This window comes from Micromys minutus (genome assembly GCF_963924665.1).
Source record: "Micromys minutus genome assembly, chromosome: 2".
Classification (NCBI taxonomy): domain Eukaryota; kingdom Metazoa; phylum Chordata; class Mammalia; order Rodentia; family Muridae; genus Micromys; species Micromys minutus.
In genome coordinates, this window is record NC_137971.1 from 66,100,872 (window position 1) to 66,126,914 (window position 26,043).

At 41.0% G+C, this 26,043-nt stretch overlaps 1 protein-coding gene across 1 annotated transcript; it reads right to left on the minus strand.

Annotated features, from left to right (window-relative positions):
• Window positions 1–53: 53 nt before the first annotated feature.
• Window positions 54–25,596, minus strand: ABRAXAS2 (abraxas 2, BRISC complex subunit). Its single transcript, XM_080913297.1, has 9 exons — window positions 25,471–25,596; window positions 20,058–20,148; window positions 16,334–16,370; window positions 14,033–14,099; window positions 10,524–10,714; window positions 9,224–9,343; window positions 6,978–7,062; window positions 4,270–4,384; window positions 54–2,143 (listed from the first exon to the last, which is right to left on the minus strand). Exons 1-9 carry the CDS (start codon window positions 25,567–25,569, stop codon window positions 1,674–1,676), a joined length of 1,275 nt encoding a protein of 424 aa, XP_080769423.1. The 5' UTR covers window positions 25,570–25,596; the 3' UTR covers window positions 54–1,673.
• Window positions 25,597–26,043: the final 447 nt, after the last annotated feature.

Below are 26,043 nucleotides of genomic sequence, written 5' to 3' on the forward strand. Positions count from 1 at the left end.
GCAACATCTACTGAGACAAGAACTTGCTGGTGCTCAGACACTAAAATAATGTATCATGATTAAATAAGTTTTTATTGTCACATTTAACTGCTTTGTCAGATATACACTGTATATTTCAGTATGGCATAAAAATAAGAATATTTTCCTGAATGTCAAAATCTGAACAGAGGAGATGGCGATGGCACTTTAACAAACTGGAATTCATACCGTGCTGAAGCTGCTAGTAGGTAGCTGATAAAAGCTGGAACGCGCTGCAGATAAAGTGACCCTCGGCATTCAAATCAAACGGAAGTGGTATGAGACCAGAGAAATCAGGACAGGAGTTATAATGTAGACCCTGGGATACAACCCAAGCAGGGCAGTCCAGCATCTTATTTCTAAGCCTGTATCCACTGTCTGAGACTGGGAGCCGGAGCTCATGAGTAAATATCACTATAAAGTGAAATTAATCCTTTGAAACCAGACTGTAAGCCTTTTAATGGTGTCTTTATCCTTACATGTTTTAACTAGTCCAAGGAAAGGCAGTTCAGCGCCAAGCATCATGGGCTGATTGATTGCCATAAATGGTAGGTCTTGCCATTTCCAATCCAGTAGCCCAACATACTCAATGGTTTTTAGTGGCTTCACACATTTTGGGCAAAACTAGAAAATAATCAGTAATTAAATAAAAGCATAAGTGCATCCCAATGGTCTCCACACATTTGCAATTATCTCCTAAATGGCAACTTTAGGAAAAAAGAAAAAACATGGTTATTCATACTTGAAGTGGATCTGTAGTCACCAAGATTCCTGGATATTTTCATAAAAATGTCTTTCCTCTACAACTCTAGCCCGGAATCTGCCACACCTAAGTACATGACAACTGTTACACAGGAACTTCGGCCTAGTTCCTCCCTTCTGTCATCCACTGGTGTGTGGCCTTCCTCTAAGACTCCCACAGAAGCAAACTCTGTTGGTGCAGCACAGCAGCCACTGCTGTGTACCAAAAGTCAAGGAACTGACTTCATGACACTGATCCAGATGAGTACTCACTGGGGATTAGTATTCCTACATTTTTAAAAAGGCAACCATTTTAAGTGACAATACATATCAGGCTAGTAGAAAAAAGTTGAAACAAAGTCCTTTCTTCCCATCTTACAAAACCATGCAGACGAGAGAAGGAATGTCTGACTTGTTCCAATTAGGCTTCTTGGAATTAACAAAATTTCTTTTCTGGCAAAGATGAATTTGGCTCATCATAGAAAGTTCTTTGAAGGCTGCTGCTAAATTCATTTCCCTTTGAAAAAGCAAATTTCAAGGCATGATAGTGCAGAGGTAAGTTTCTGACTTAGAGAGCATTTATAGACTAATTGTGCTTAGTCTCTGATCTCTGATTTATCTTAAAGAACAGACTACACTGAGGAGTTTCACTCTGCCTAAATTTACTAGTACATCCATGAATCGCACCAGAATTAGGACAATTTGATTATCATAATGATTTTGTTGTGAACCCGTGCACTGTACTCAGAGGTGAGGACCAGCGGACAGAGGATTCTGGGAGTTTTGTGCACAGGATGCTCCACTCAGGAGCCACGGCATCTGAGAAAGCAGGTCTCCCCACAGATTAAGTCCTCAACAACACTCAATAAGCCATTAAAAAAAGTAGTGCCAAGTGGAGAGTGTCATTTGTTTACTTAAATCTGGGAGGTCTGAGTGTTCCTGGGGTCCTCGTCAGGATGTGTTGAGGGCTGTGAATTCTTTGAATGTGAGTATTCGCTATGAGGGGACTCTGCAGGGTCAATCAAATTTTCATAATCACTGTCATCTGACTCCTCCCCACTGTCTCCAGCTGCACTCTGGGAAGGAAGAAGATCTGTTCCACTTCCAGTGAACTTCAGTCTGGCACTGGTGGAAGCATAGTTGGAAGAGCCCACAGCCTGAGGCCGGGGCATGAAGACACTTCTTTCCATGCGAGAATGGCTCAGAGTACTTTCTTGATTGTTTGGGTGAAAATCAGAGTAAGGGGGCGGAGGATCAGAGGGCTCGGTATCTGATAGAGTACTTCTCCCTTCGGCTGAAAACCCAGAATAGGACATCCGAGGGCTGAACGCTGGCTCCAGATTTTCAGATGACATCTGTCTGCTTAACAGGGCCTGCTGTAATCCTGCACAGAAACAGGAAGAACGTCTCAACAAGTTCTGTATCTACATAGCTCTTACCTCCACTAGTTAAATGGTCAACTTGAATGTTCTGGAAATGAGTAGCAACACTGTGAACTGATCATTGCTAATATTTTACAAATGGTTTCTCTATACATCAATTTCTTTGCATATCAAGCATCAGACTAACCAGTTACACAGTGAGACCCTCATCCCAAAAAAACAAAAACAAACAAAAAAGAAACCAAAGTTGAAAGTCCAGATAATCTGAAAGAAGTACAGCCCAACGATGCACAACCTAAGCTTGTAACTCCAGATTTGGAGCTATTTTACCCACCTGTTGTCTACTGTGCTAAAAACTTGGAACTACCAGCTGACACTGAGAACCATTCTTAAAACCTTTACAAGTCACATGAACAGGGACTAGTCCTTGCAGTGTCCTATCAAATGCCATACTGCTTTTCTTTTAATGTGTATTTATGTTTGTGCCTACCATTTGTATAAAAGGGCCCAATGAGACCAGAAAAGGGCACTGTGGTCCTCTGGAACGAGATTTACATGTGGTTTTGAGTTTCTCTACAGAGGTTGCTAGGAATCAAACTTAGTCCTCTCCAGCAACAGCTAGACCTCTTAAGCCATCTCTCTAGCCTCCAAGAATTTAGTTGCTAGAAACAGATGATATTGTCAATACACACAAAAATCTGCACTAAATTTCTTAGATATTTTCTGACTTCTATCTGCTTCAGCTTTTCTCTTTGGTCCTCTTATTTCAGTTTTGGGAACGTGAGGAATAGCATAAAAGCAGCATTTCTCACTAGGAAACGCTTAAAGACAAGGGAACACCTTCCCTCTCTGGTGTTTGCATAGTGCAGGATTCTTGCCAAACTGAAAACACGACTCAGTGGGTAAAAAAGTTTGCCTAACATGGACAAAGCCTGGGATTCAGTTTCCATCACTACGTAAAAGTATGGTGGTACTTGTTCTAATTCCCAGCACTTGGGAAGAAAAATCAGGAGAATCAGAAATTCTAGGTCCTCTTGCCCTTTCTTACACTCTCTTGCTCCACCACCTTGTCCCTCCTCTCGCCATTCCCTTCCTCCTCTCTCTACATGCTCATGGCTAGCCTCTACTCCTCTACTTGAACTACAGAGAAAGTTCAAGGACAGTCTACGATATATGAGACTCTTCCTTACAATTGTGGGGATTAAGGGAGGGTTTTCAAAAATAGTCTCAAGTCATTTAATAGATAACTTGATAATAAAGTAACAAATAGTTTAACTGGGTAACATGACCTGTAATTCTAGCTACTTTTAGCTAGACATGGTGGCATATGCCTTTAATTCCAGTAGAGGCAGTTTGAGGCCACCCTGATCTACAGAGCAGAGTTCCAGGACAGCCAGGGCTACACAGAGAACCTTTGTCTCTAAAAACAAACAAATTCTAGTACTTTGGAGATTAAGGCAAGAAGATCACAAGTCAGAGGCCTGCCTGAACTATACAGCAAGTTCAAAGCTGGCCTGGCAACTTATGAACACTGTCTCAAAAATAAAAAGTAGGACCAGTGAGATGGTATAGCAGTAGATTAAGGACCTGGTCTCCAAACTTGACAACCTCAGTTCAATCCCTGGGGCTTACACAGTAGAAGAAGAGAACCAATTCCTGCAAACTGACCTCCCACTGGTGTTCATAATAAGTAAATAAAAGCAAACAAACAGACGAATGAACAAAAACAAAACAAAAAGGAAAGCTGGGCATAGTAAGCACATGACCTTAATTCCAGCACCCAGGAGGTAGAGCCATGTGGATCTCTCGGAAAAAGAATCTTTATCAGGCACAGTAGCATACACCTGTAATCCTAGTACTTGGGAGGCTTTGGGGGTCAGATCTCAAGTTAGAGGCCAGCTTGGGCTACAGAGTAAGTTCCAAGCCCACTGAGGATACATAGTGAGATAATGTATAGAGTAAGTATAAAATAAAGGTGCAATAAAATAGAATAATGTAAGGGCTGGAACGTAGGTTAGTGATGGAGCATGTGCCCAGCCTGGGAACCCTACGTTCAGGCACAGTCCCCCACACAGTGAACAGAGCCAGTCTCTCATACTGAATGAGAGGTTCATCTCTAGGTGCTTACTTCTTTCTTGTTCCTTTTCATTTTTCTTCTGAGCGATTTGTCTTCTCAATTTGTTCACTTCTGCCTGACAAGATTCAACAACTCGTTCACTCTTTTCTACATCGGCACACACTGCCTGAAGGGAAAAACACAAGAAAAAAAGATTAGCTTCAAACCCAGGCAAGAGGTAATCTACTAGTTCAGCCTCATTACAATGGAAAAACGGGACTGGAGAGATGGCTCAGCAGTTAAATTAAGAGCATTAACTGCCTTTCCAGAAGACCCACGTACAATTCCCAGCAGGCTCACAACTACCTGTAACTCCGGTTCCACGGGATCCACACCTTATTCTGGCTTCCAAGGTTACCAGACACTGAAGTCATCCAAGTTAAACGCAGACATATAAAGTAGAGCAATCTTGAGTGCTCATGAAAGCAGAGCTTTCCCTTTGAGACAAGACTGCCCTATGTAGTCCAGGTTAGCCTTCAACTGGAGACCTGTCCCTCAAAGCTTCCTGAGTACTAGGATTATAGGAGTATGCTACCATGCCTGATCAGAATTGCTTTTCTTCTGTGTGCTCATATGCAATGTTTATGGGGCATACAGGTACATATGGAAGCCAGAAGTCAACTTTGAGTGTCTATCCTTAAAAACCACTCACCATTTAAACATTTTAAAAAATGTCTGTGTGTTGAGGTGCACACACAAAGATGAGAGGAAAACATCAGGTGTTCTCCTCTACCACTCCCTGCTTTATGCCTTTAAGAAAGTTTCTCTCCCTAACATGGAGTTCATGAGGTTTATGGCTAGATTGAAAGCTGGAAGCTAGACTAGAATCTACTGACTCTGTCTCTGCCCACTCAGTGCTAGGATTATGGGCATGCACAGGACCACGCCCAGCTTGTTACATAGATATTGGCATCTGAACGCTAGTCCTCATGCTTTAATAGCAAGCATCCTCTAACCACTGAGCCACCATCTCCAGCTTGATTTTTTTAAAGGGTGTATACTGGAAGCTATATTATATTAATCAATACAATGATTAATTTTAGTCATTATTTAAAAAAATATATCATTAGGGGCTAGAGAGATGGCCCAGTGATTAAGAGCAGGACTATTCTTGAAGATGACCTGAGTTTAATTCCTACCACCCATATTGTGTGACTCATAACTACCTGTAGCTTTAGCTCAATGGAATTATCTGGCCTGTGGGTACTTGCATTCATATGCATGCACTCTCAGACAAGCACATGTGTGTGTGCACACATGCATATTTAATACATTTTAAAAATTAACAAGTGCAGAATTAGCATGTATATGTATGACTGGGGGTGTGCCATGACCACATGTGGAGGTCAGAGAGAATCTTGGTGGAATCAGTTCTCTCCTTCCACCTTTAAGTAGGTTCCAGGGATCAAACTCAAACTCCAGGGAATCTGATGCCATTGTCTGGCCTCCACAGGCACTGCATACATATGGCGCACATCTATACACAGGCAAAACATCCATATTTACAGGCAAAATATCTACATACATAAAATAAAAATTAAGAAACAGATAAGACAGATTTACCTAACTGAAAATAACTATGATAAAGGAAATCTGGAAAAGAAAGTAAGATCCAAAGTTGAGATTTGAATGTATGTAATTCAGCTACCAATAACCACTATGAGAGCTGGCCTTCTTTGATACACAGGTAATGTGTGAAACGATTTAGAAGCTGTTTGGCTTGTATAAATGGTCTGAAAGGGTATGGTAATGAATTTAGGACAAAAAGTTGTTTTCCACTGCACATTCCTCCCATAGCAGAAATACTAGAAACTTCCAGGAAAGAAATTTGGCACAAATGAGTGTGAATAGCATTCCCTCCACATCCTAGTGTGCTGTGAACACAGGCCCTGGAAACTATTCTGTACTAGTTGCCCCTTACTGAGACTTTCCCCATTAAATCTTATTGTAGTCTTTGGTTCTCTGTGTAGCCCTGGCTGTCCTAGTACTCACTTAGTAGTCCAGTCAGTCCTCAAATTCAGAGATCCACCTACTTCTGCCTCCTAAGTGGTTGGGATTAAAAGTATATGCCACCATGCCCAGGGCTTTCCCCATCTTAGATTCTACCTTCACTCCTCCCTCTATCTGCTGGGGTCTTTTCCACGCCTAGGAGAGTTCCAACTTTGCCACTTTTCTTCTCATTCTCAAATGTAAGTGCAGTGGGAAGGACTGTCAGCGAGTGGCTGGCACCTGGAGTGGTTCCATAAGCACTTGTTCATGATGGACTGGAAAGAGACTGCAATCCTCCCACTCCACAGTGGCGGCCGGGGCAAAATGAACTGATTAGATAGATGGAAGCAGAGCTGGACTAGGTGTCAGCTTTTGACACTGTGTCCCCCTAAAACACAACTGACAGAGACTGTTCTCAGCATCCCTCTTCAAACTTACCTTGGAGATTACACTCCCAGAAAAAGCACCACTGCAAAGGGGTCCTGCATGTTCTAAGCAGCAGCAATAAAAAGTATTGTAGTGTTTCTCCCTCAGCACATGAGGCGGCAGGATCTCAGCTGATATCTGACATAAGTTATCCTAGCAAAGTCCATTCTGACTTTGAATCACTGCTCATTCATTTGTAAGCTAAAAGATCATTCATTCATTCACTCATTCATTCATTCATTCATTCATTCATTTATACAAAAGTAGGATTTGAGCAATCTGAACAAGTTGGAAATGCCAGTTACCTGTACTTTCTCCTGAAGTGCATTATAAACCTGATAAATTGCCCTGATGTCCTTCATGACTCCATCCTTATCAAAAAAGTCAGTACTAGAAGACAGAAAAAAAGATGTCAGAGTTAGTATTAATTATGTGCTATGGTTCAAAGGGGATGTCTAAGCAATAAAATGCTTATCCTGATAGTGATACAGAAAAGAAAAAAAAAAAAACTAATTAACACCAGACTATTTGGGGCTGGAGAGATGGCTCAACAGTTAAGAGCACTGACTACTCTTCCAGGAGTCCTGAGTTCAGTTCCCAGCAACCACATGGTGGCTCACAACCATCTGTAATAAGATCTGGTGCCCTCTTCTGGTGTGTCTGGAGACAGCTACAGCGTACTCACCATATATATAAAATAAGTAAACAAAATCTTAAAGAAAACAAAACGACAAAACCCGAAACAGAATATTTTTTTTCTATGTTTATCCTTTTTTTTTTTTTTTTTTTTTTTTTTTTTTACTATCTTTATTTTTAGATAAAATCTTTCTATGTACCCGTGGCTGGTCTGAAACTCACCACTAAGTCCACATTGGTGTGGACATCATGACAATCCACCCACCTCTGCCTCCCAAGAGCTGGGATTAAAGGTGTGTGTGACCACATCTGGCTGTTGTACTTTTTAAAACCTAGGGAAAGCAGCTTGAGAGATGGCTCAGAGGTTAAAAGCACTGGCTGCTCTTGCAGAGGACCTGGGCTCAGGTGCCAGCACTAATCAGAGCATCCATCACTCGAATTCCAGAGGATCCAGTGCTCTCTTCTCTCTCCTCAGGCACTGCATATACACTTCGTGGACATGCATACACCCAGGCAAACAGTTACATACATACAATAAAATGTAAAACAAATCTTTAAAAACATAATATATAAAACTTGAGGAAAGATGCAGTAAAATTAAATTATCTTTTTTGTAAGTATAAAAAAATTAGTACTTTTAGGGATTATTTGTAAGTCTGTGTTTGCCTAAGTTTGTATAGTGCATGTATGCATGGGTATGTAAAGATACACATGTATGTTTGTTCATGTGTGTATAAAAGTGAGCTCCAATGTGTATGCTTGTGTAGGGGCCAGAGTTCATTGTCAGGTGTCTGCTTATCTTATTGTTTGAGACAGAGTCTCTCACAGAACCTGGTCTTCTCCATTTTGGCTGTTTTGCTAGCTGACTGGCATGTCCCATGCACCTGCCTATTTGTGTGCTCCTGGTGCAAGAGTCATAAATGTACTATGCCCAGGCCAGCCTTTTATTTTTAAGTAATTAATTTTTCTATGTGTATAAATGTTTTATTTACATGCATGTCTGTGAACCACATGTACACCTGGTAACTGCAGAATCCAGAAGTGGGTACTTGGTCTCCTAGGACTGGAGTTACAATGGTTGTGAGCCACTATGCAGGTGCTGGGAATAGAACCCAGGTCCTCTGCAAGAGCAACACTTAATCACTGAGCTCCCTTTCTCCAGCCTCTCACTCAGTTTTTTTTTAACAGGATGAGAATCCAAATTCAGGTCTCATGCTTGCATAGCAAGTACTCACTGAAATGTCTCTCCAGCCTCAGTTTTTTAGATTTATTTAATTTTCTGATACAAGGTTTTACTATGTAGCAGAGGCTAGCATGGAAGTCAACAGAAATCTGCTGCTTCTTTTTCCTGGGTGCTGCTAGGATTACAAGCATGCACTACCATGTCCTACAGAGCAGGTTTGTTTTGCTGGGGTATTTCTGTTGTTGTTTTGAGGAAGGGTCTTGAACTTATGACCACCTCCAGCTTCAGCCTCTCAGGTCCTGGGATTGCAGTGTGAGTCACCACACTTAACTCTAGGAATCCTTTCTACAGTTTATTAAGAACGAATTCTGGGGCTGGAGAGATGGCTCAGTGGTTAAGAGCACTGACTGTTCTTGCCCAGGTCCCAAGTTCAATTCCCAGCAACCACATGGTGGCACACGACCATCTATCATGGGATCTCATGCCCTCTTCTGGTGTGTCTGAAGATAGTTACAGTGTACTCATACACAAAATAAATAAATCTTGAAAAAAAAAAAAAAAAAAAAAAAAAAAAAAAGATCAAATTCTGATATATGGTGGTAGCCTAGGGAACTTTCTGTTTTCTTCAGTTTCAGTTAAAACAAACTTGACTTTACATTTTCCTTACACTTTGAAAAATATCGACAGAGATAATACCATTCCCCAAAGAACCCAGTTTACCTTTCAACTTACCCATGCTCTTTAATAACTTTGGCATAACTCTGAGACGTGTTTGGCACTGAAGACACTTTGTACTCTTGCTGGCTAGTATTGCCTAGATTGGGAATAGCAAGTGATATCCTTTGATTATACCTATGAGGAGAATTAAGAAAAACAGCATGTAATAAGTACATTTCTCCTTTGAGGCAGGGTCTCACTATACAGCTCACACTGGCTTCAAATGTACACTCTGCCGGCTTCAGCCTCCCATGTGCTGGGATTAAAATCATAAGCCTCCATACCTGGCTCTATTGCTATGTTGCCTGGCTAAGTGTTAAAGATGTGGACTCAAGTCGTCTGCTCACCTCAGTACTTCACTGCTGGGCTAACAGGTATGTATCATCATCCCCAAGTTTTAAAGTATTCCTTTAAGAATTGGGATGACAGAGTTTGATTCCCAACATCCACATGATGGCTCACTAACATCTGTAACTCCAGTTCCAGGGGATCCAAATACCCTCTTCTGGTGGCGCTAGCATCAGGCACACATGTAGTATAAAGAAACATGTGAGGGCAAGATACCCAAATACGTAACATTTTTTAAAAAAATTTAAAGAGTTGGGATTGGAAGCTGTAGGCCTCCAAAGGGCTGTGGCCATCGTGGATGAATAGTCAGCAACTTCCTTTCCCTTAAAGCAATATTCTGCACATTCCTTGAGGGCAGTAGCTCTGGCTCTACATTGCCTGCATGTCAATGATTGACGAATCCTTAAGAAATACTTAGAGGATAATTAATGAAATCCTTAGTTACCAAACTCTATTTCACTGATGTTGCCTACTAATCCTATGAACACATTCCCAGAAGGACAGCTTTCTGCAACTCCCAAACACAAAATGTAGTCACATAATGTTTTCACAAGGTCACAATGCAAAACCCTCATCACCAATAATGGATCATTTTTACAATTTCTGTCTTTGCCTTGTGTGTTCTAAAGTTACAATTAGACTCCAAATGTTGCAGAACTATTTTTGCATAATGGGTCATGAAGAAGTAAATAAGTGTACACCTGTAAGAAAAGCAAACATATCTAAGTGATACTTACTGATCCCCAAACCACTTTAACTCATTTAATTGGCAAGCAAGCCCCTGGGAACCACTTGTTTTTGCCTGCTGAGTGAGTGCGAGGGTTACCAATGCAGGCCGTGATGCCCAACTTTTGCATAGGTGCTAGGGAGCCAGAATTTAGCCCTCATGCTTGCTTTACCCACTGAGCCCTTCCCTCAGGCCTGGTGTCTCTCTTTTTATGCACGGCTGGTGGGAAGCTGTCTTTACCTGCGATTTGGTCTAAAGAGAACATATTCTAAAGCATGAGTAGAATTGTTGGCGGTAGAGATGAAGCTGAAGAGAAGGAAGACAAGGTCTGGCACACCGAGGATGCGGGTGAGCTGTTTGTGGATGACCTGCTCTCTGTAGGACATCTGCTGCTGGGTGTTTCGCCGGAATCTGTACCATCCGATAACTTTCTGCAACAAAACAGAAGACAAGAAAGTATTAAGAGCTCACTCAATTCAGAATGCATCCAAATGAGCACCTGTAAACAAATGTTCATGACCACTCTATGTTGGTTAGCCCAGAACTAAGAACAATCTTTCTGTCAACAAGTGAATGGATAAACTGGGTAAACTGTGGTACACCTGTATATTGGAATCATATGCAGTAATAGAGGAACAAATCACCATGGAGGAATCTCAAAATAACTATGCTTTGAGAAAGAAGCTGTTGCAGTAAATATTAAACAAGGAATAGCTATCTCTTATCAGCCCCGAGGTTTCACTCCATGGGTGCTGCTTCTAGCATGGAGCTGGGCACATGGACTCTTGTCACTCGGTCTGCAAGCAGTATCTTTCACATGGCTCCCTTCCCTGTTGGTTTACTCTGCCTGCCCTACTGCCTCTGTCCAGGGTGGAATTACCACCCCGCCCAGTACAAACATGACTCTAGGGCCTGATAGCTTTTCAGACAGGTTTATATATAAACTCTCAATTCACAAACCCTCTACACAATAAGATTACATCAAATAGACGAAGATACAAACCGCCCTTCTATATGAGATATAAGTCCTATAATCCTTAAAATGTTCATAGCTACCTAACGCCAATTAAGTCCACCTGGATCCAATTCATCCTTCCTGATCTCCATTTTAGTCCTTTCTTTTCTCTCTCCCCTCCTCTTCTGATTTCCTCCCTTTTCTCTGCCTACCTCTCCCAGTCCAATCATGTAACGCTTTAACATAAATCTACAAGAAGCCAGTTGCAGGGTGTAGAAAATAGATGCTGAAGAATCTTATAGTATAAAATTCTAGAAAATGAATTTACAGTGACATATAGCATAGCTTCCTACACTGTGTCGTGACCCCATAGAGTCACATGACTAAAAAATTGGTAACAGTAAAAAGTTTCTAAATGTGAAATTATCAAAAATTAATTCAAAATTCAGTATGCAGGGCTTGCAAGATGGCTCAACAGGTAAAGGGGATTGCCACCAAAACTACTGACGTGAGTGTGATAACTAAAAGGACTCACACAGGTTACCCTCTGACCTCCACATCTGTGACATGGCTCAAAATGACTGTCCAATGAGTGTGTGACACTCAGGTAAATGCACAGTGAACCTGAGATGTGTGTGGCTGCACCTACTCCCAATGCTGCACTGCATTACTTTCTCACCAGCCACTCCTCCCTCATTCCTCCCATACTGTCAGTGCTTCCAATTCTGTGCCAGAGCAATGGGCAAGCAATGGCACCCCATTTCAGTTTGTGGTTTTGATTGAGGAAGAATTCCTTTCATGTGTGTCCTGGCTATTATAGACTTCTTTATACATCTTGTAACTTGCTTGTTATCTAACCCTTTTTTTTTCTTTCTTCCCTCCTTTTAAAAGAGTATTTGTGTCAAGGCTAGTGAGATGACACAGTAGGTAAAGTACCTTGCTATGTAAGCCATGCACCCCAAACCCTAGAACCCATGTGTGATAGATAGCTGGATGAGCTGTCCCCCGTAAGTTTCACACACTTGAATACTTACTCAGCAGCTGCTGTTTGGAGAGGCTTAGTGAGTATATGGCCTTGCTGAAGGAAGTGTGTCACTGGGGGCTTTGAGGTTTCAAAAGCCACATGCCACTCCAATCCCGTTTCCTGCTTGATTTGAGATGTGAACTCTCAGCCGTTAGCTTCCATGCCTGCCTGCCATGCTGTCCAGCCATCGCAGACTCTGACCCTCTAGAACTATAAGCCCTTTCTGTGATTGGCTTGGTCACGGTGTTTTAGTTACAGCAATAGAAATCCTAACTAAACACTTGTCAGGTGGGTTCTGGGAATAGAACTCAGGTCGTCTGCAATGGTAGATGTGTTCTTAACCATTGAGTCATATTTTCACCCCTTCATTCATTTCTAAAAAATTAAAAAGATTTATTTCTTAAAAATTGATCTGTACATATGTGTATGCATTGTGTGTACAGATGTCACTGGAGGCCAGAAGAGAACATCAGATACCTTGGAGCTGAAGTTACAGGCAGTTGTGAGTTGCCCAGCATAGGTGTTAGGAATTGGCCATGAGTACTGTGGAAAGGGAGCAAGCACTCTTAGCTAATGAGCCATTTTTCCAGTTCCTACATATTTGAGGGCATAGATGGGTAGATGTTGCTGTATTGAGACAGAATGTCAAGTAGCCTAGAATGGCCTTCAATTCACAATGTAGCCAATGAGAACCTGTAGCTCCAGATCCTGCAGTCTCTCCCCTTCTTAGGTCCTGAGATTATTATAGGCATATGCTTCCTCGCCCAGCATAATTTACATTTTTCAGGATTATTGTTTTGACTATACAATTAGTACATGTTTATGAGGTTTCCACCTGAAGCTGAGGAGCTACAGCAACTGAGTGCTGCTGGAGGAGGGCAGGCTGTTTTTCCTGGGTGTGTGGACACTGGTAGGTTACTCATGTACATGTAGGCAGCACCAACTGGACGCAGTGAGTTAAAAAACAAAAAGTAGGCATGAAGATGAAGGAGACAAATGTTAAGGAGAGGTCCAAAAGGAGCAGAGGGAGTTGGAGGTAGATAGAATCAAGAAATACACTACATATGTATCAAACTGTTAAATAAGTTTAAAATATTTTTAAAATTAAAAATCTACAAAATTATTTTTCAAATTATAAACTAAAGAGAATGAACCATCCAAAGTCATTTGGACTGTCAATTAGGGTTTTACTGCTGTGAATAGATACCATGACCAAGGCAAGTCTTATAAAAGACAACATTTAATTGGGGCTGCCTTACAGGTTCAGAGGTTCAGTCCATTTTCATCAAGGCAGGAGCATGGCAACATCTAGGTAGGCATGGTGCAGGCAGAGCTGAGAGTTCTACATTTTCATCTGAAGGCTGCTAGTGGCTTCCAGGCAGCTAGGATGAAGGTCTTAAAGCCCACACTCACAGTGACAAACCTACTCCATCAGAGCCACACCTTCTAATGTACCAATCCCTGGGCAAAACATATACAAACCATCACATGGACTAGTGTTAGTTTTCTGTATAAAATTCACCTCCCCCCAAACTTTAAGTAAATGAGATCACATTATAAAGACTCCCAATGATATAGTCCACATTATTTCAAGTCCATAATTTACCTTTAAAAACTACTCACAGGTGTAGCTAAGTGGCAGGGCACTGGATTTCATCTCCAGCACCAAGAGAGAATACCTAACACACAGCAGATATCATGGGCCTTAGCTGTTTTTTTTCATGCTAGGATGTGATTTCCAAATTGGAGCAAGTAATACAGAAAACATACCTTCCTCCGATCTTTAAGAATTCTGTCCAAACTCTCTTCATTTACTTTGCTTGCATAATCATAAAAACTGTTTTTTTAAAGAAGAAAAAAAAATAATTAAAATGCCATTGTACTGTGAATAGACATAACCACAGGGCCTACAGAGCATCTAACCCTAATAGATGCACTGCTTCTACTCCAAGGTTGGTAAACAGAGAATCAGCCTAAGTGCTTTCTTGATGGGACGCCACATTTTGTTTTAAATACCACTGAAGAGATTGCTTCATTCAAAAGACATTCCTTTCATGTGTGGAAAGTAATCAAGTAATTACAAAATGTGTGGTTTCAAATGGCTCCACTACTTTGTTTCTAAGTATCAATTACTTATGAAAAAAAGATAACAGCAACTCATTTTCTGAGAAATGAGAGGAAATGAACATCTGTGGTATGTTTAACAGACTCTCAGCTGGATGCTTTTCTATTACATGTTTTAGCCACAGTGCTGAGGTACAAGTTCATCCCAATTCAACAAGGCTTTCTGCTGTTTTTGTAAAAGACAGCAAAACTAGACAACTGGATGATGGAGGGTCTTGCACATGCTAAGCATGGTCCAAACTGCACAGCTAAGGGGACAGGCATACTGGACTGGATGCCAAGTCTGACTAGCTTCTAACAATGTGCTCACTTCTAAAACAAACTAATGTGGGCAGTCAAAAGTACTGACAGGAGGGTCCTTCCTTGTTCTTGGTTATAGTCTTAGAAATGCTTCCCACCACACACCTCACAGGCAAAATGACTCAGAGAACAGGAGATCCCAGCTCCAGCCCAGACGCATCTCTCACTGCAGGACAAACAACTTATCCTACCTGCTCTTCTTTCCTGCTTTGCAAAGCAAGAAGCCTGAAGTACAAAGATGATTTCTAAGATTTCTTTCAATTCTAAGTATGAGTCAAATTCTTGTTCTGAAAGTTCTGCACTTGCAATGTCTGGTCCAAAACATGATGCTCTTTCCAGGTAAACCATGGCTGCTCACCTGGCTTCCTTGCTCCTCTTTCAGTTATGTGGAAATGGAAAAACTTGAGGTCCTTGGCTACTTTGTGGACTCACTTATAGGAAGCCACCCTGCTGGTAATCCTTTGAAATAACTAAGAAATGAGGGTATATGTGTAGGGTGAGAATGATAGAAATCCCCACGAGTACTAGGTGCTTGCAGACGGGTCAAAGGGAAAAACAGCAAGAAGAACCATGCAAAGTGACCAGAAGGGATGAAGGAAGGACAGGGCTATCAAGAACACTAAAGAAAAGATGGGCATGATGGCACATATCTTTAATACCAGTACTTGGTGGGCAGAGGCAGGGGGGATCTCTATTTGTCTGAAACTAACCTGGTCTATAGTTAGTTCCAAGTCAGCCAGGACTACATAATCCTTTGAGATCCTGTGTCAAAGAACAATGACTGATGTTTATGTGGGCACACTGGAAGGAAATCACTGGCCTGGGGTCTGGGAGGGGAAGAAGCAGAGGCAGGGGAATTTTCTGAAACACACAGCTCAGTCCTCAGGTGGAAGGGTATGGGTTAAGAAAGAAGACAGAGGACTGAAGATGTAGCTCAGTAGTAAAGGGTTGCTTAGTAGTGAAGACCCCCATCATCTGGCCATGTTGACAGCGTGGCCTGGAGGAGTGTGGGATTAACTACTCTTCACTCCAGGTGTCCCTCTCCTGCTGCTTTTCTTCTTCAGACTGCTTCTCTGCCATTAGGTTCTGTCCTTCCATGGCCATATTACAAAACTGGTGCTTATTAACTCAAACACTGGAAGAAACATCTCTATTTCTTATTGTACTTTAAGATAAGGCCTCTCTGTGTAGGCTTTGAACTCAGAGAAATCCACCTGCCTCTACCTCTCAAGTGGTGGAATTAAAGATGTGCATCACCACTACCTAGCTCCTAGCTCCTTTTATTTTAAAGCTGATCACTGAAAATTAAATGTATGTTTATATGTGATTCCTATAAACAATTTTATCTAAATCTGATCTTTGATTAACTTTCCTCTCTAAGTAAAGAACTCTCAACTAGGAGCTAAGCATGACAGCTCACTTGAGAAGGAAGATCACAAATTCAAGTCTAGCAAGATCTTTTCTCAAGCAACCAAACAACAACGAAAACACACTCACACACACAAAATCCCAAAATTAACAAACAAAAAAAATGTGAATAGATGAGTACTCTTAATTAAACTTATAATCAGTTACAGGCCTAAATTTACTGATCTCAAACAATGTTTTCAATGAGGACCCAAAATTCTGAAACCAAATGTATCTTACCTAAAGAGTTTTGAACAGGGCTGATGGTTATGAATCTCTGTAATCAGACAAAGGAAATCAACTCAGTTAATCACGTAAGGCACAAGCAACTAAAAAATAGTTCAGGGTTTTTAAATTTCTGTATTTATCTTATGTATATAAGTGCTCTGTTTTCATGCACACCGGAAGACAGGATCAAACTGCATTGCAAATGGTGTTAAGTTACCATGTGGTTGCTAGAAATTAAACTCAGGACCTTTGGAAGTTCTCTTAATCGTTGAGCCATCTCTTCAACCCCTATTGCAGGACTTTTTTAAACCAAACTTTAAGATAACCAAGACCATTCTGTCCTTGTAAACAGGTACCATGTGTGTGCTAGGAAGAGCTGCTGCTTCCCATTATAGCCAGAAATAGAGTCTCAGAACAAAGGAGAGTGGAGACTGAGAGGTCTGCTTCCTGTGTCCCTGTGTGGTGAGTGCACAGCTGACAGCTATTGTACAGCTTACTCAATCTTACCTATTTAAACAAAGCATCATAAGAAAAAGTAGCCACTGACTGGAAGCATTTAATCAAACTGGATAAAAGCTGTGGGGACAGCTTTGGAAGAGAAGGGCCTCAACTTTCCTACCATTAATAACCATCTAACGATGCCTGGCAACTTGGGCCAGGTGTTTAGAATACTGGATGTCCATTAACTCTTTCAAAGCTAGTTGGTATTAAGGGAAACAATCATTTATAAGACTGATCCTAACGGCTTCTGAAAAGATGCTGGGATTAAGCAGAATGAACAATTTCTTCAAGCTCACCAGGGGGCCATGAACTGACTTTTTAGAAGAGCATGAGACTAATTGACCTGTCAATTCTATTTACCATATTCTCCCAGAGAATGACTCATCACTTGCTACTTAAATAGAGATAGCCTTGGGATTTTAAAGAGTTTATTTGCCTCACTATGGCACCAACTCATGACACAATGAGAAAACATCATCTACAAAAGTCCCTTTTTTTGATGCTTAAAATGATGCAGCACACAACCCTGAGTTACGTCAGGCACTGGTGGTCACTGAGATGTGGAGCATGGGTAGCAAAAATTACTTAGAATTTGGAATAAAGAAAACTTATCTTTCACATAAGGGTAACACTATTTTGCTTACTGAAAGTCCTAGAGCAAGTTTTGAAGTCTGAACAAGTAGTAGTCCTCAAGCTAAACTGTCCAACAGTTTCCTTCTTAATTTACAAACCAGATTAGAGACACACTACAGACATGACCTAGGGGATAACTCATGGGGGGAATGTCTGTGTGGAAGGCCTGGATTTGACAGCCACACTGGAATGTACACTGGGAGTGCGATTTTTGCAGTCACTTAACTACATCTGGCAATTTAGATTTTTACAAACATCAATGTGTATGCTAGCAGCCACCAAGGCACATGTGTGGAGGTCAGAGGACAATTTAGTCTTTCCTTCCACTATGTGGGTAAGTCTCAGGACCTTATGACAAGAAGTGTCTTTGTCTACTGAATTAGCTCACTGGCCTTCCATCCATCAATTCAACCTTTATTTACTAGATGAATTTTAAAATCCTAGGTGCAAATAATAAATAACTATATACACAGATGGCTTAAGAAGTAAAATTCTACTATTTAGAATTTTAAAATGTATTTGTGTCTCTGTGTGCACTTATATGTGCTATGGCATAGGTGTGGAAGTCAAAGAACAACTTTTAGGAGCTGGTTCTCTCCTTCTACTATGTGGACTTCAAGAATCAAGCTCAGGTTTTTGGGCTTATTGCAAGCCTTCACACTTGGTAAGCCATCTTGCTAGCCCATTTTTTAGGATTTTAAAGAGTTAAGCAAAATGAAACCCCAAACTTCTGGATGAAAAGCCCTTACAAAACATGTCTCTGCATGGCAGGGAAGGGATGTGTGGAAGCTCTTATAGTCTTTATTCCTGCAGACAGATCAGCTGTTCCCTCCGTTCTAACTCCACTGCAATCTTTACCCTAGCTCTTATTCTCTGTACTAGAAGGCCATTAGAATGGAATTGATGATTTGGTTCCAGTGTGACAACCCAGGCCCCACTCATCTTTACTTTAAATTCTGTGTTTTGGGGTTGGAGAGATGGCTCAGTGGTTAAGAGCACTGTCTGCTTTTCTAGAGGACCCAGGTTCAAGAACCCAAGAGTGGGAACTCAGATCCCAGTACCCACACCAAAGAGCTCACAACTACTTGTAGCAGGGAGCTGATCCAGGCACCTATATTCACATATACCTATGAGAGAGTGTGTGCTCTTTAACACATTTGCTATATAAATGAACAAAGCATCCCTTGCTCTATTCTGCTTATGAAGACTGCCACTGAATGATCTGAATGATATGTTTAAGGTATTTCTGAAAAGACTATGCTATTTATCAAAAGGAAACTAGATAAAAGGGAGAGAATACATTCATACCCCCCTTCCTCCTTCTCAGCATTTTCCCCAGAGTAACTGTTGAGTAACTTGGACTCCTGTGGAGGTCTAGCAACTATCTTAGGAACATGTGGAGCTGTGTCTTTGCCAATCCTTGAAAAGACTAAGACGAACACCAACACTTTCATTCATTATAGCACAAGGTGAACTAAGCAACGACAACAGACTGAGCCATAGGCTTCAGCTTCACTGTGGTTTTTGAAGACACTATCGAGTCAGCTGCTGAGTAACAGCCTTAGAAACGACCCACACTACAGCTGTGCGCTCTAAGTGACATCTTTTATAGCTTGTTTTTAAAGAAAATATTTACTTTAGGGGCTAGAGGGATTGCTCAGCAGTTAAGAGGTTAAGGCTGATTGTCCACAGGAACTGTGTTCAATTCCCAGCATCTACATGATGGCTTATAACTATAACTCTAATTCTAGGAGCTACAACAACTTCTTCTGACACAAATATAATTCTCACACATACATTAGGCAAGCCACCCATACACATAAAAACTAAAATTAAGTAAGTAAAATCAAAATTTAAAAGATTTACTTTAGGCCTGGCATGCTGGCACATGCCTTTAACCCCATTGCTCAGGAGATGGGAGCAGGCAATCTTTTTTGAGGACAGCCTGATCTACAAAGTAAGTTCAGAACAGCCAATCAGGGCTACACAAAGAAACCCTATCTAAGTGAACTATACTTCCAGTTAGGAGCCGAAGAATAAAACAAACTAGTCCACATTTTGAAAAGGGTTTTCCTGGAGCTGGAGAGATAGCCCAGTAGTTAAGGCTGCTTTTCTAGAGGACCTGGGTTTGATTCCCAAGAATCATACAGTGGCTCACAACTGTGTATAACTCCAATTCCAAGGTATCTGAAACCCTTTTCTAGCTTCTAGGTCGCCAGACTTCTAAGGGCACCACCAGGCACACATTTGGCACACAGACATACATACAGGTAAAATACTCATATACATAAAATTAAAGTTATATATTTAAAATTTGTTTCTAGAGCTGGAGAGATGGCTCGCAGTTAAGAGCACTGACTGCTCTTCCAGAGGTCCTGAGTTCAATTTCCAGCAACCACATGGTAGCTCACAACCATCTGTAATGAGATCTGATGCCCTCTTCTGGTGTGTCTGAAAAACAGCCTACAGTGTACTCATATACATAAAATACATAAATTTTTTTTAATGAGAAAAAAATAGCACCATAAATTCAGGCTGTCGGCAAGCCTGTAGGACATTCTTTTTTTTTTTTTTAATTGTTTTCTACAGACAATAAGCTTACCAATTACTTGCAGAAACTCTGTGTTGCTGATTTGCGAGTCACTGATGCTAAAAGTTTCCTCTTGTCTTACCTCTCCCAGCAAAAATCCTTCCTAAAATAATAGAAGAAAATAGCTGGTTAAACTTAAAGATGATTTTTTATTAAAGCTAAAAGGAAATTAGGATGTACTAGTTTATATCAATTTTAACAATAATCCAAATAAGCTTGGCATATAAAATGCTGTTTTATAAACCACTGACTGGACCATATCAAGCTGGTCTAATCTATTAATAGGATCATATGTAAGAAAATATTCCAAAATGACATATTAGTGTAAATCAACAAGTCTTCTTGTTTTTAGGTGAGTTCATTATTTAAATCCTAGACAGTCCCATAGCATGCTCAGATAATCACAAGAAGCAGAACTGTGTCAGGGTTGCTCATATAAAGTTATATATATATAACTTCATGTTGCTTATATGAAGTTATAACTTCATATAACTTATTTTATTGCTGTAAAACTACCACTAATAGCGAACAATAAAGATAATGGCAGGATAGGCTAGAATGAGAAATCAGGATTCCAGCCAACATACTTGCTGCCATCTAATAAACCAAAGCTTATTTGCACTTGTGGAGAACATCTATTAACACAATCAACACAGAATTCCTTTGCAAATTACCAGTTTGAGCATTTGTAGTATTGCTCAGTACAAGTATGGCTGGTGAGGATATATCCTACAAGCCAAAATAACACTCCTGCAGAGAGAACAAATTGATCCACTGTCTTGTAATCTCTCTCCTGAATGACCCAAGACTTACTCCTTTCCTTTGTTCAAATGGCATCTTAACTTGGAGGTTCTGCCCAAGTTAAGGTTCTAACATATAAGAAATAACACCTGCCAGGCATTTTGTCCCCTATCCCTGTCTCCATTTGTCTTCTCATCATCTACCATGACTTATAGGATCATCAATGCCTACTCTGGCTAAAATGTAAGCTTGGCAGGCACTGTGCTTGTTTACTGATAGGACTGTTGCACTTAACGGCACACCCAACACTTACTGTGCATCAGATACTAATTTCATAAATTCCACTGCAACCAGGCCTGGCTCTACATAATCCTCCATTCTCTGCTCAACCCAGCCACAGAAACCCTCGGTTTAAAAAACATTTTAGTTGCTAGTCTACATCTGTGAGTAGAGAGGGCAAAAAAATGTTTTGTGGCCTCACTTCTGTACTGGACTAGAGGGAGTGTTTGGTACGTGTGCAGAGAACTTGCTGGGAGATGGGCTGCCCTCAGTTCCACCCACAGTACTGCCAGTAACCCCAAAAGAGAAGAAGTATTTCAAACTTCCCAACTACCCAACTCAGCAGTCTTAAATCTGACTAATGGCCAGAATTCCTTTGCAAAAACAAATGTTGGGCTAGAGATGCATGTAGATCAGTAGTTCAATTCCTAGAACTGCAAGGAAAAAGACAAGAATTCCTCAGACTCAGATGACTATGACCACTAGAAATACTGACTAACTGGTTCTGATGGTCCAGGACAGTAGTATAGTGACATTTTTGAGAATTCTGGAATTCTTTAAAACTTGGTTTATTTAAAAAAAAAAACATGAAAATATTATAAGAATGTGTTTTCATTTTAATCCCAGGTGTGGGAATTAGGACTGCTTTGGAATGTCCACAGCAGATAACTATGATTTGACTCATGCTCTAGCAGAGGCATGGTTTTAATAGTCAATGTGTGACATCTGGAATTCTGGGAACTTTTTAGCAGGCATGGTGGGGGGGTAGTTGCTGGTAGCCTGGTCTATATAGGGAGTTCCAGTATAGCCAAGGCCACATAGAAAGACCCTGTCTCAAAAAAAAAAAAAAGAAAAAAAAAGAAAAAGAAAAAGAGAGAGCAAACAAAACTTTATATGACATTAAACCATTCTGAAGCTAAATAGGAATGTTTATTTATCCCTGGTTTAGATTATCTGAGTAACTATTACATCAGTGGTTCTCAACCTATGGTTCACAACCTCTTAAGGAGGTTGAATGACACTTTTACAGGGGTCACATATCAGATACCCTGCATATCAGTTATTTACAACTCATATCAGTAGCAAAACAGTTATGAAGTAGCAACAAAAATGACTGTATGGTTGGGGGTCACCACAACATGAGGAACTGTATTAAGGGGTCACAGCATTAGGAAGGTTGAAACCACTGTATTGCATTATAGCAGGAAGAGGCAAACCACAGGCCCAACTTTGTTAGTGCACAGCCTGTAAGGTAAGAATGGTTTCTACATGTTCAAATGGTTGCAAAAATTAAAACAGATGTTTCATGAACTGTTAAAAATCATTGGGCACTCAAATTTCAGTGCTATAAATAAGTTCTTATTAGAACACAGTCACCTCATTTGTTCATGGTCTACCCTTGTTCTCTCCTTACAACAGTAGAACTGAAAAGGTGTTAAAGAGACATATGACTCTAAAACTTTTTAAAAAGAAACTCTTTAAACTCTTTAAAAAGAAAAAAAGTACTATCTTTTATTATTTGATCCTCTTCAGAAAAATGTCTGCTTTCAAGAGCCAAAAAAAAAAAAAAAAAAAAAGCACCTACCTAACAAAAACTTTCTTTTGAGATGTTATTCAGGGCTATCCGAGAGACTCTACAAACCAACCATCTAATTGCTATTGCCCTTGGGTAGCCTCCAAAAGGTAGAAGTTCCTATTGCTGGAAGACATACCATGAACTTCAGAAAATGGAGCCCAGAGGCCCAGAGCTGGAACTGAACTGAATCCACCCTCCCTGAGGACTAGCTTTTATGGTACCAGAAGGCACCATTCAAGCTTCCAAAGGAAGGAAGCAACCAACTGTTCTTCCCAGCTATAATACTATAAACCACATCAATGACCAGCATGTCACACTAATGCCAAGACTGCAGTAGTGGTACACACACCTTGCCAGTAATCACCAGCTCTCCAATTGGACTGAAAATCTGCTCAAGAAGAGGAAAACCATGGCCGATTCCAGATACCTAACCAACTCTTTCATGCTAGTGAAGTCATGGACCTTGGAGAACCTACAACCATCACTTTACTATACCAGCATGATCCCTAACAACAATCTAAACATTTGTCCTTATACTCACAGATGAGTGCAGTCCTCACTCCTCATCAAGGAAACATCTCTGTGCAACAAGTGGAAACATTACAGAAAACCATAACCAAAGGCAGAGTTGTGAGTTGCAGTTCCAATGAATATATTTACAAAACTCTCCCATACCTAAGGCTCAGGGAACACTGCAGAAGAGAGGCAGAAAGACCATAAAAGCCATAGGATCATGTTTGCTGTGAGATTGTCAGAAGCTATTCCCATAACATCTCACAAACATGACTGCCTAAACACGAGCTGAGCAAGGGTGACACTGATAGACAGGCCAAAGTGGACAGGCAAACGCCCACAAGGCCTCAACCCTACAAAAACAAAACAAAACTACAGGCAACTAAGAAACGCTGAGAGTGGGAGAAAGTCTTCCCCAAGGAAGAGCAAACCAAATTGGGTATACAAAACAAATGGGCAGCCCTGAAACCATACATATGAGGTGCATTATACTGACTAAGCAGGTTATATTTAGGGATATATATGTATACATTTATAAGCATGTAATAGTGATTAATAAAAAAGAGAACACAAATTTGAAAGAGAGCAAGGAGGAGTATGGGGGGGAGGAGTCTGGAGGGAGAAAAAGGGAGAAATAATGTAATTATAATCTCAAAAATTAAGAAAAAAAAATGTTTGCTAACCTTAGCTCTAAGACCAAACAAACAAAAGTAAATTCTTGGTTCTTCAACTTTAAAACTGACATTACTTTTAAGTATTCCACATCCAAAACTGTGGTTAGGTTAATACAAAAGTGTATAATCATACAAAACACAATGCAAACTACTGGCCTTGTATAAAATTTCTTCCCTCATGCCAAATAAGAGGTAAATATTAAGGAGATTGCTATTAAATGTCTAAAAATCTAGAGCTGGGGTTAATGGCATACCCCTGAAATCCCTGCACTTAGGAGGTTGGAAGTAGGAGGATCAGGAGTTCAGGGCTTGATTATATGACACTATCTCAAAACACAGAATGAATAACAAATGAAGAAACAGAACTTATGGCAGTTTCTAGAAATACTGCCCAACTTTTATAATAATCTTGCCTTATATATAAACTATGATATTCCTAGGTACTCTATAAAACAGAATAAATAAGCACCCTGAACCCATAACTGCGGTCCATGGACACTAGGAACATTACAACCACTTACATTATTAAAGGTTGTTAGGAGCTGTCTTTGGGGCTAGGGGAGAAAAACAAACAAACTATGCTATAATATATTCCTATCAGTGATCTCTACCATCAACACTGCAGAGATGAAAAGAACAGTAAATTCATTCCACTCAATTTACTAATGGAGTCAACTTTCAGAATCAGTCTTTATTAATGGAATCGAAGACTGCTGACATCAAACCAAATCCAATTTCCCCTTCAACTACTGTTGTTTTGTAATGTCAACCACAAAAGGCCAAATCTCTTATTTAATAAATTTAAATCGTTCACCAATAACACACACACACACACAAATCGCCAGTTGGTGGGCAAATTAATCATGTCCTGTAAAAGCACCTATATCATAAAGAATTTCCAGGCACAGGTCACTGGCATTGAAAGGCAATTTGTAAAATAAAGATATTGAAGAAAGACTTTGCTCCATGAATTATGAACTCCATGGCCTATATACATTTCTGATCACTCATATGTGGACCTGTCACTTCCCTACTAGGACTAGTTCCGGGGATTAGAACACTTGCTGTGGAACTAAACAGGCAACTTTGAGGAAGTGCAAACAAGACTCTGCATCTAACATGCCTATTCACACCCTCCATTTTCCACTGGAGTGAAAAAAAACAAAAAAAAAAAAAAAAACAAAAAAAAAAACAAAACTACAGCCACATCTGGTAAGTATGAACCGTGACAGACACGAAGACCCCGTGGGGCCGAGGTCAGGACTTGGATCCTCTTATAGATTACAACCTCTGAACTCCATCCCGACCCAAGGCTCCTCAAGTCTGGAAGCCCGACTCTCAGCGAGGGGTAGGCACCCAGTTTCGGCTACGCGATTCCTGACACCAACGGGGCCGGGCCCTTTAGGTCCGTTGGACTGAGAACAGCTGTGCCCAGGACCCGCCCGAGGCCGAGAGCGCCAAGAGAAGGGCTCGAAAGGAGTGCAGGAGCTGGAAGGGGGCGGGAGCCGCCTGGGTCACCAGCTCATCGGTTTGTCCCCGGGAATGAGGGCCAAGGCTCCAGCGGTCATCGTTTGGCCGCTAGTGATGGCCTGAGGAGGAAGCCGAAGGCCTCAGCGGCCACGGCAAGGGGCCCGGCACCTACGTGGTCGGCGTTGCTGTTGGCGCTGTGGAAACACACAGCGCTGAAGGTGTAGCCCGAAATGGAAGCCGCCATGATGGAATTCTCTACCTCCCCCATCATGCCCCGCGGAGGGTGCACAGCCTTCCGGGCGCCCCGCCGCTAAGCATCCTGGGAAATGAAGTCGTCCAAGCTACCTCAAGCTAGGACAGGGAAGTAAAGGATTCCAGATCAAAGAGAGCCATCACCTTCTGTCTGTGGGTCTCTCAGACAGCGGCCTGTCTGTATAGCCTTGTTATAATCCAGTTTGTCCGTTCTGCAAATGAAATCAAGGGATGAAAGGTCGGAGATGTTTCAAGCAATTGAACAGTTGAGATTTGACTCGGGAACAGCATGATGTAACTTTAACTTGAACAGACCACTTTGCCTGCTTGGTTGAGTGAGACTAATGCCTAGGAGAAATGGAAGGGAAGGAGATCTGTAATAATCCCTGACTGGTGTAGTGACAGAAGAATTTTGGTCAGAAGTAGTGGAGCTGATAAAACGATTGAATTCTGGGTCCAAAAACTATTTAGAAGGGTTGCAAGCCAATGCTAC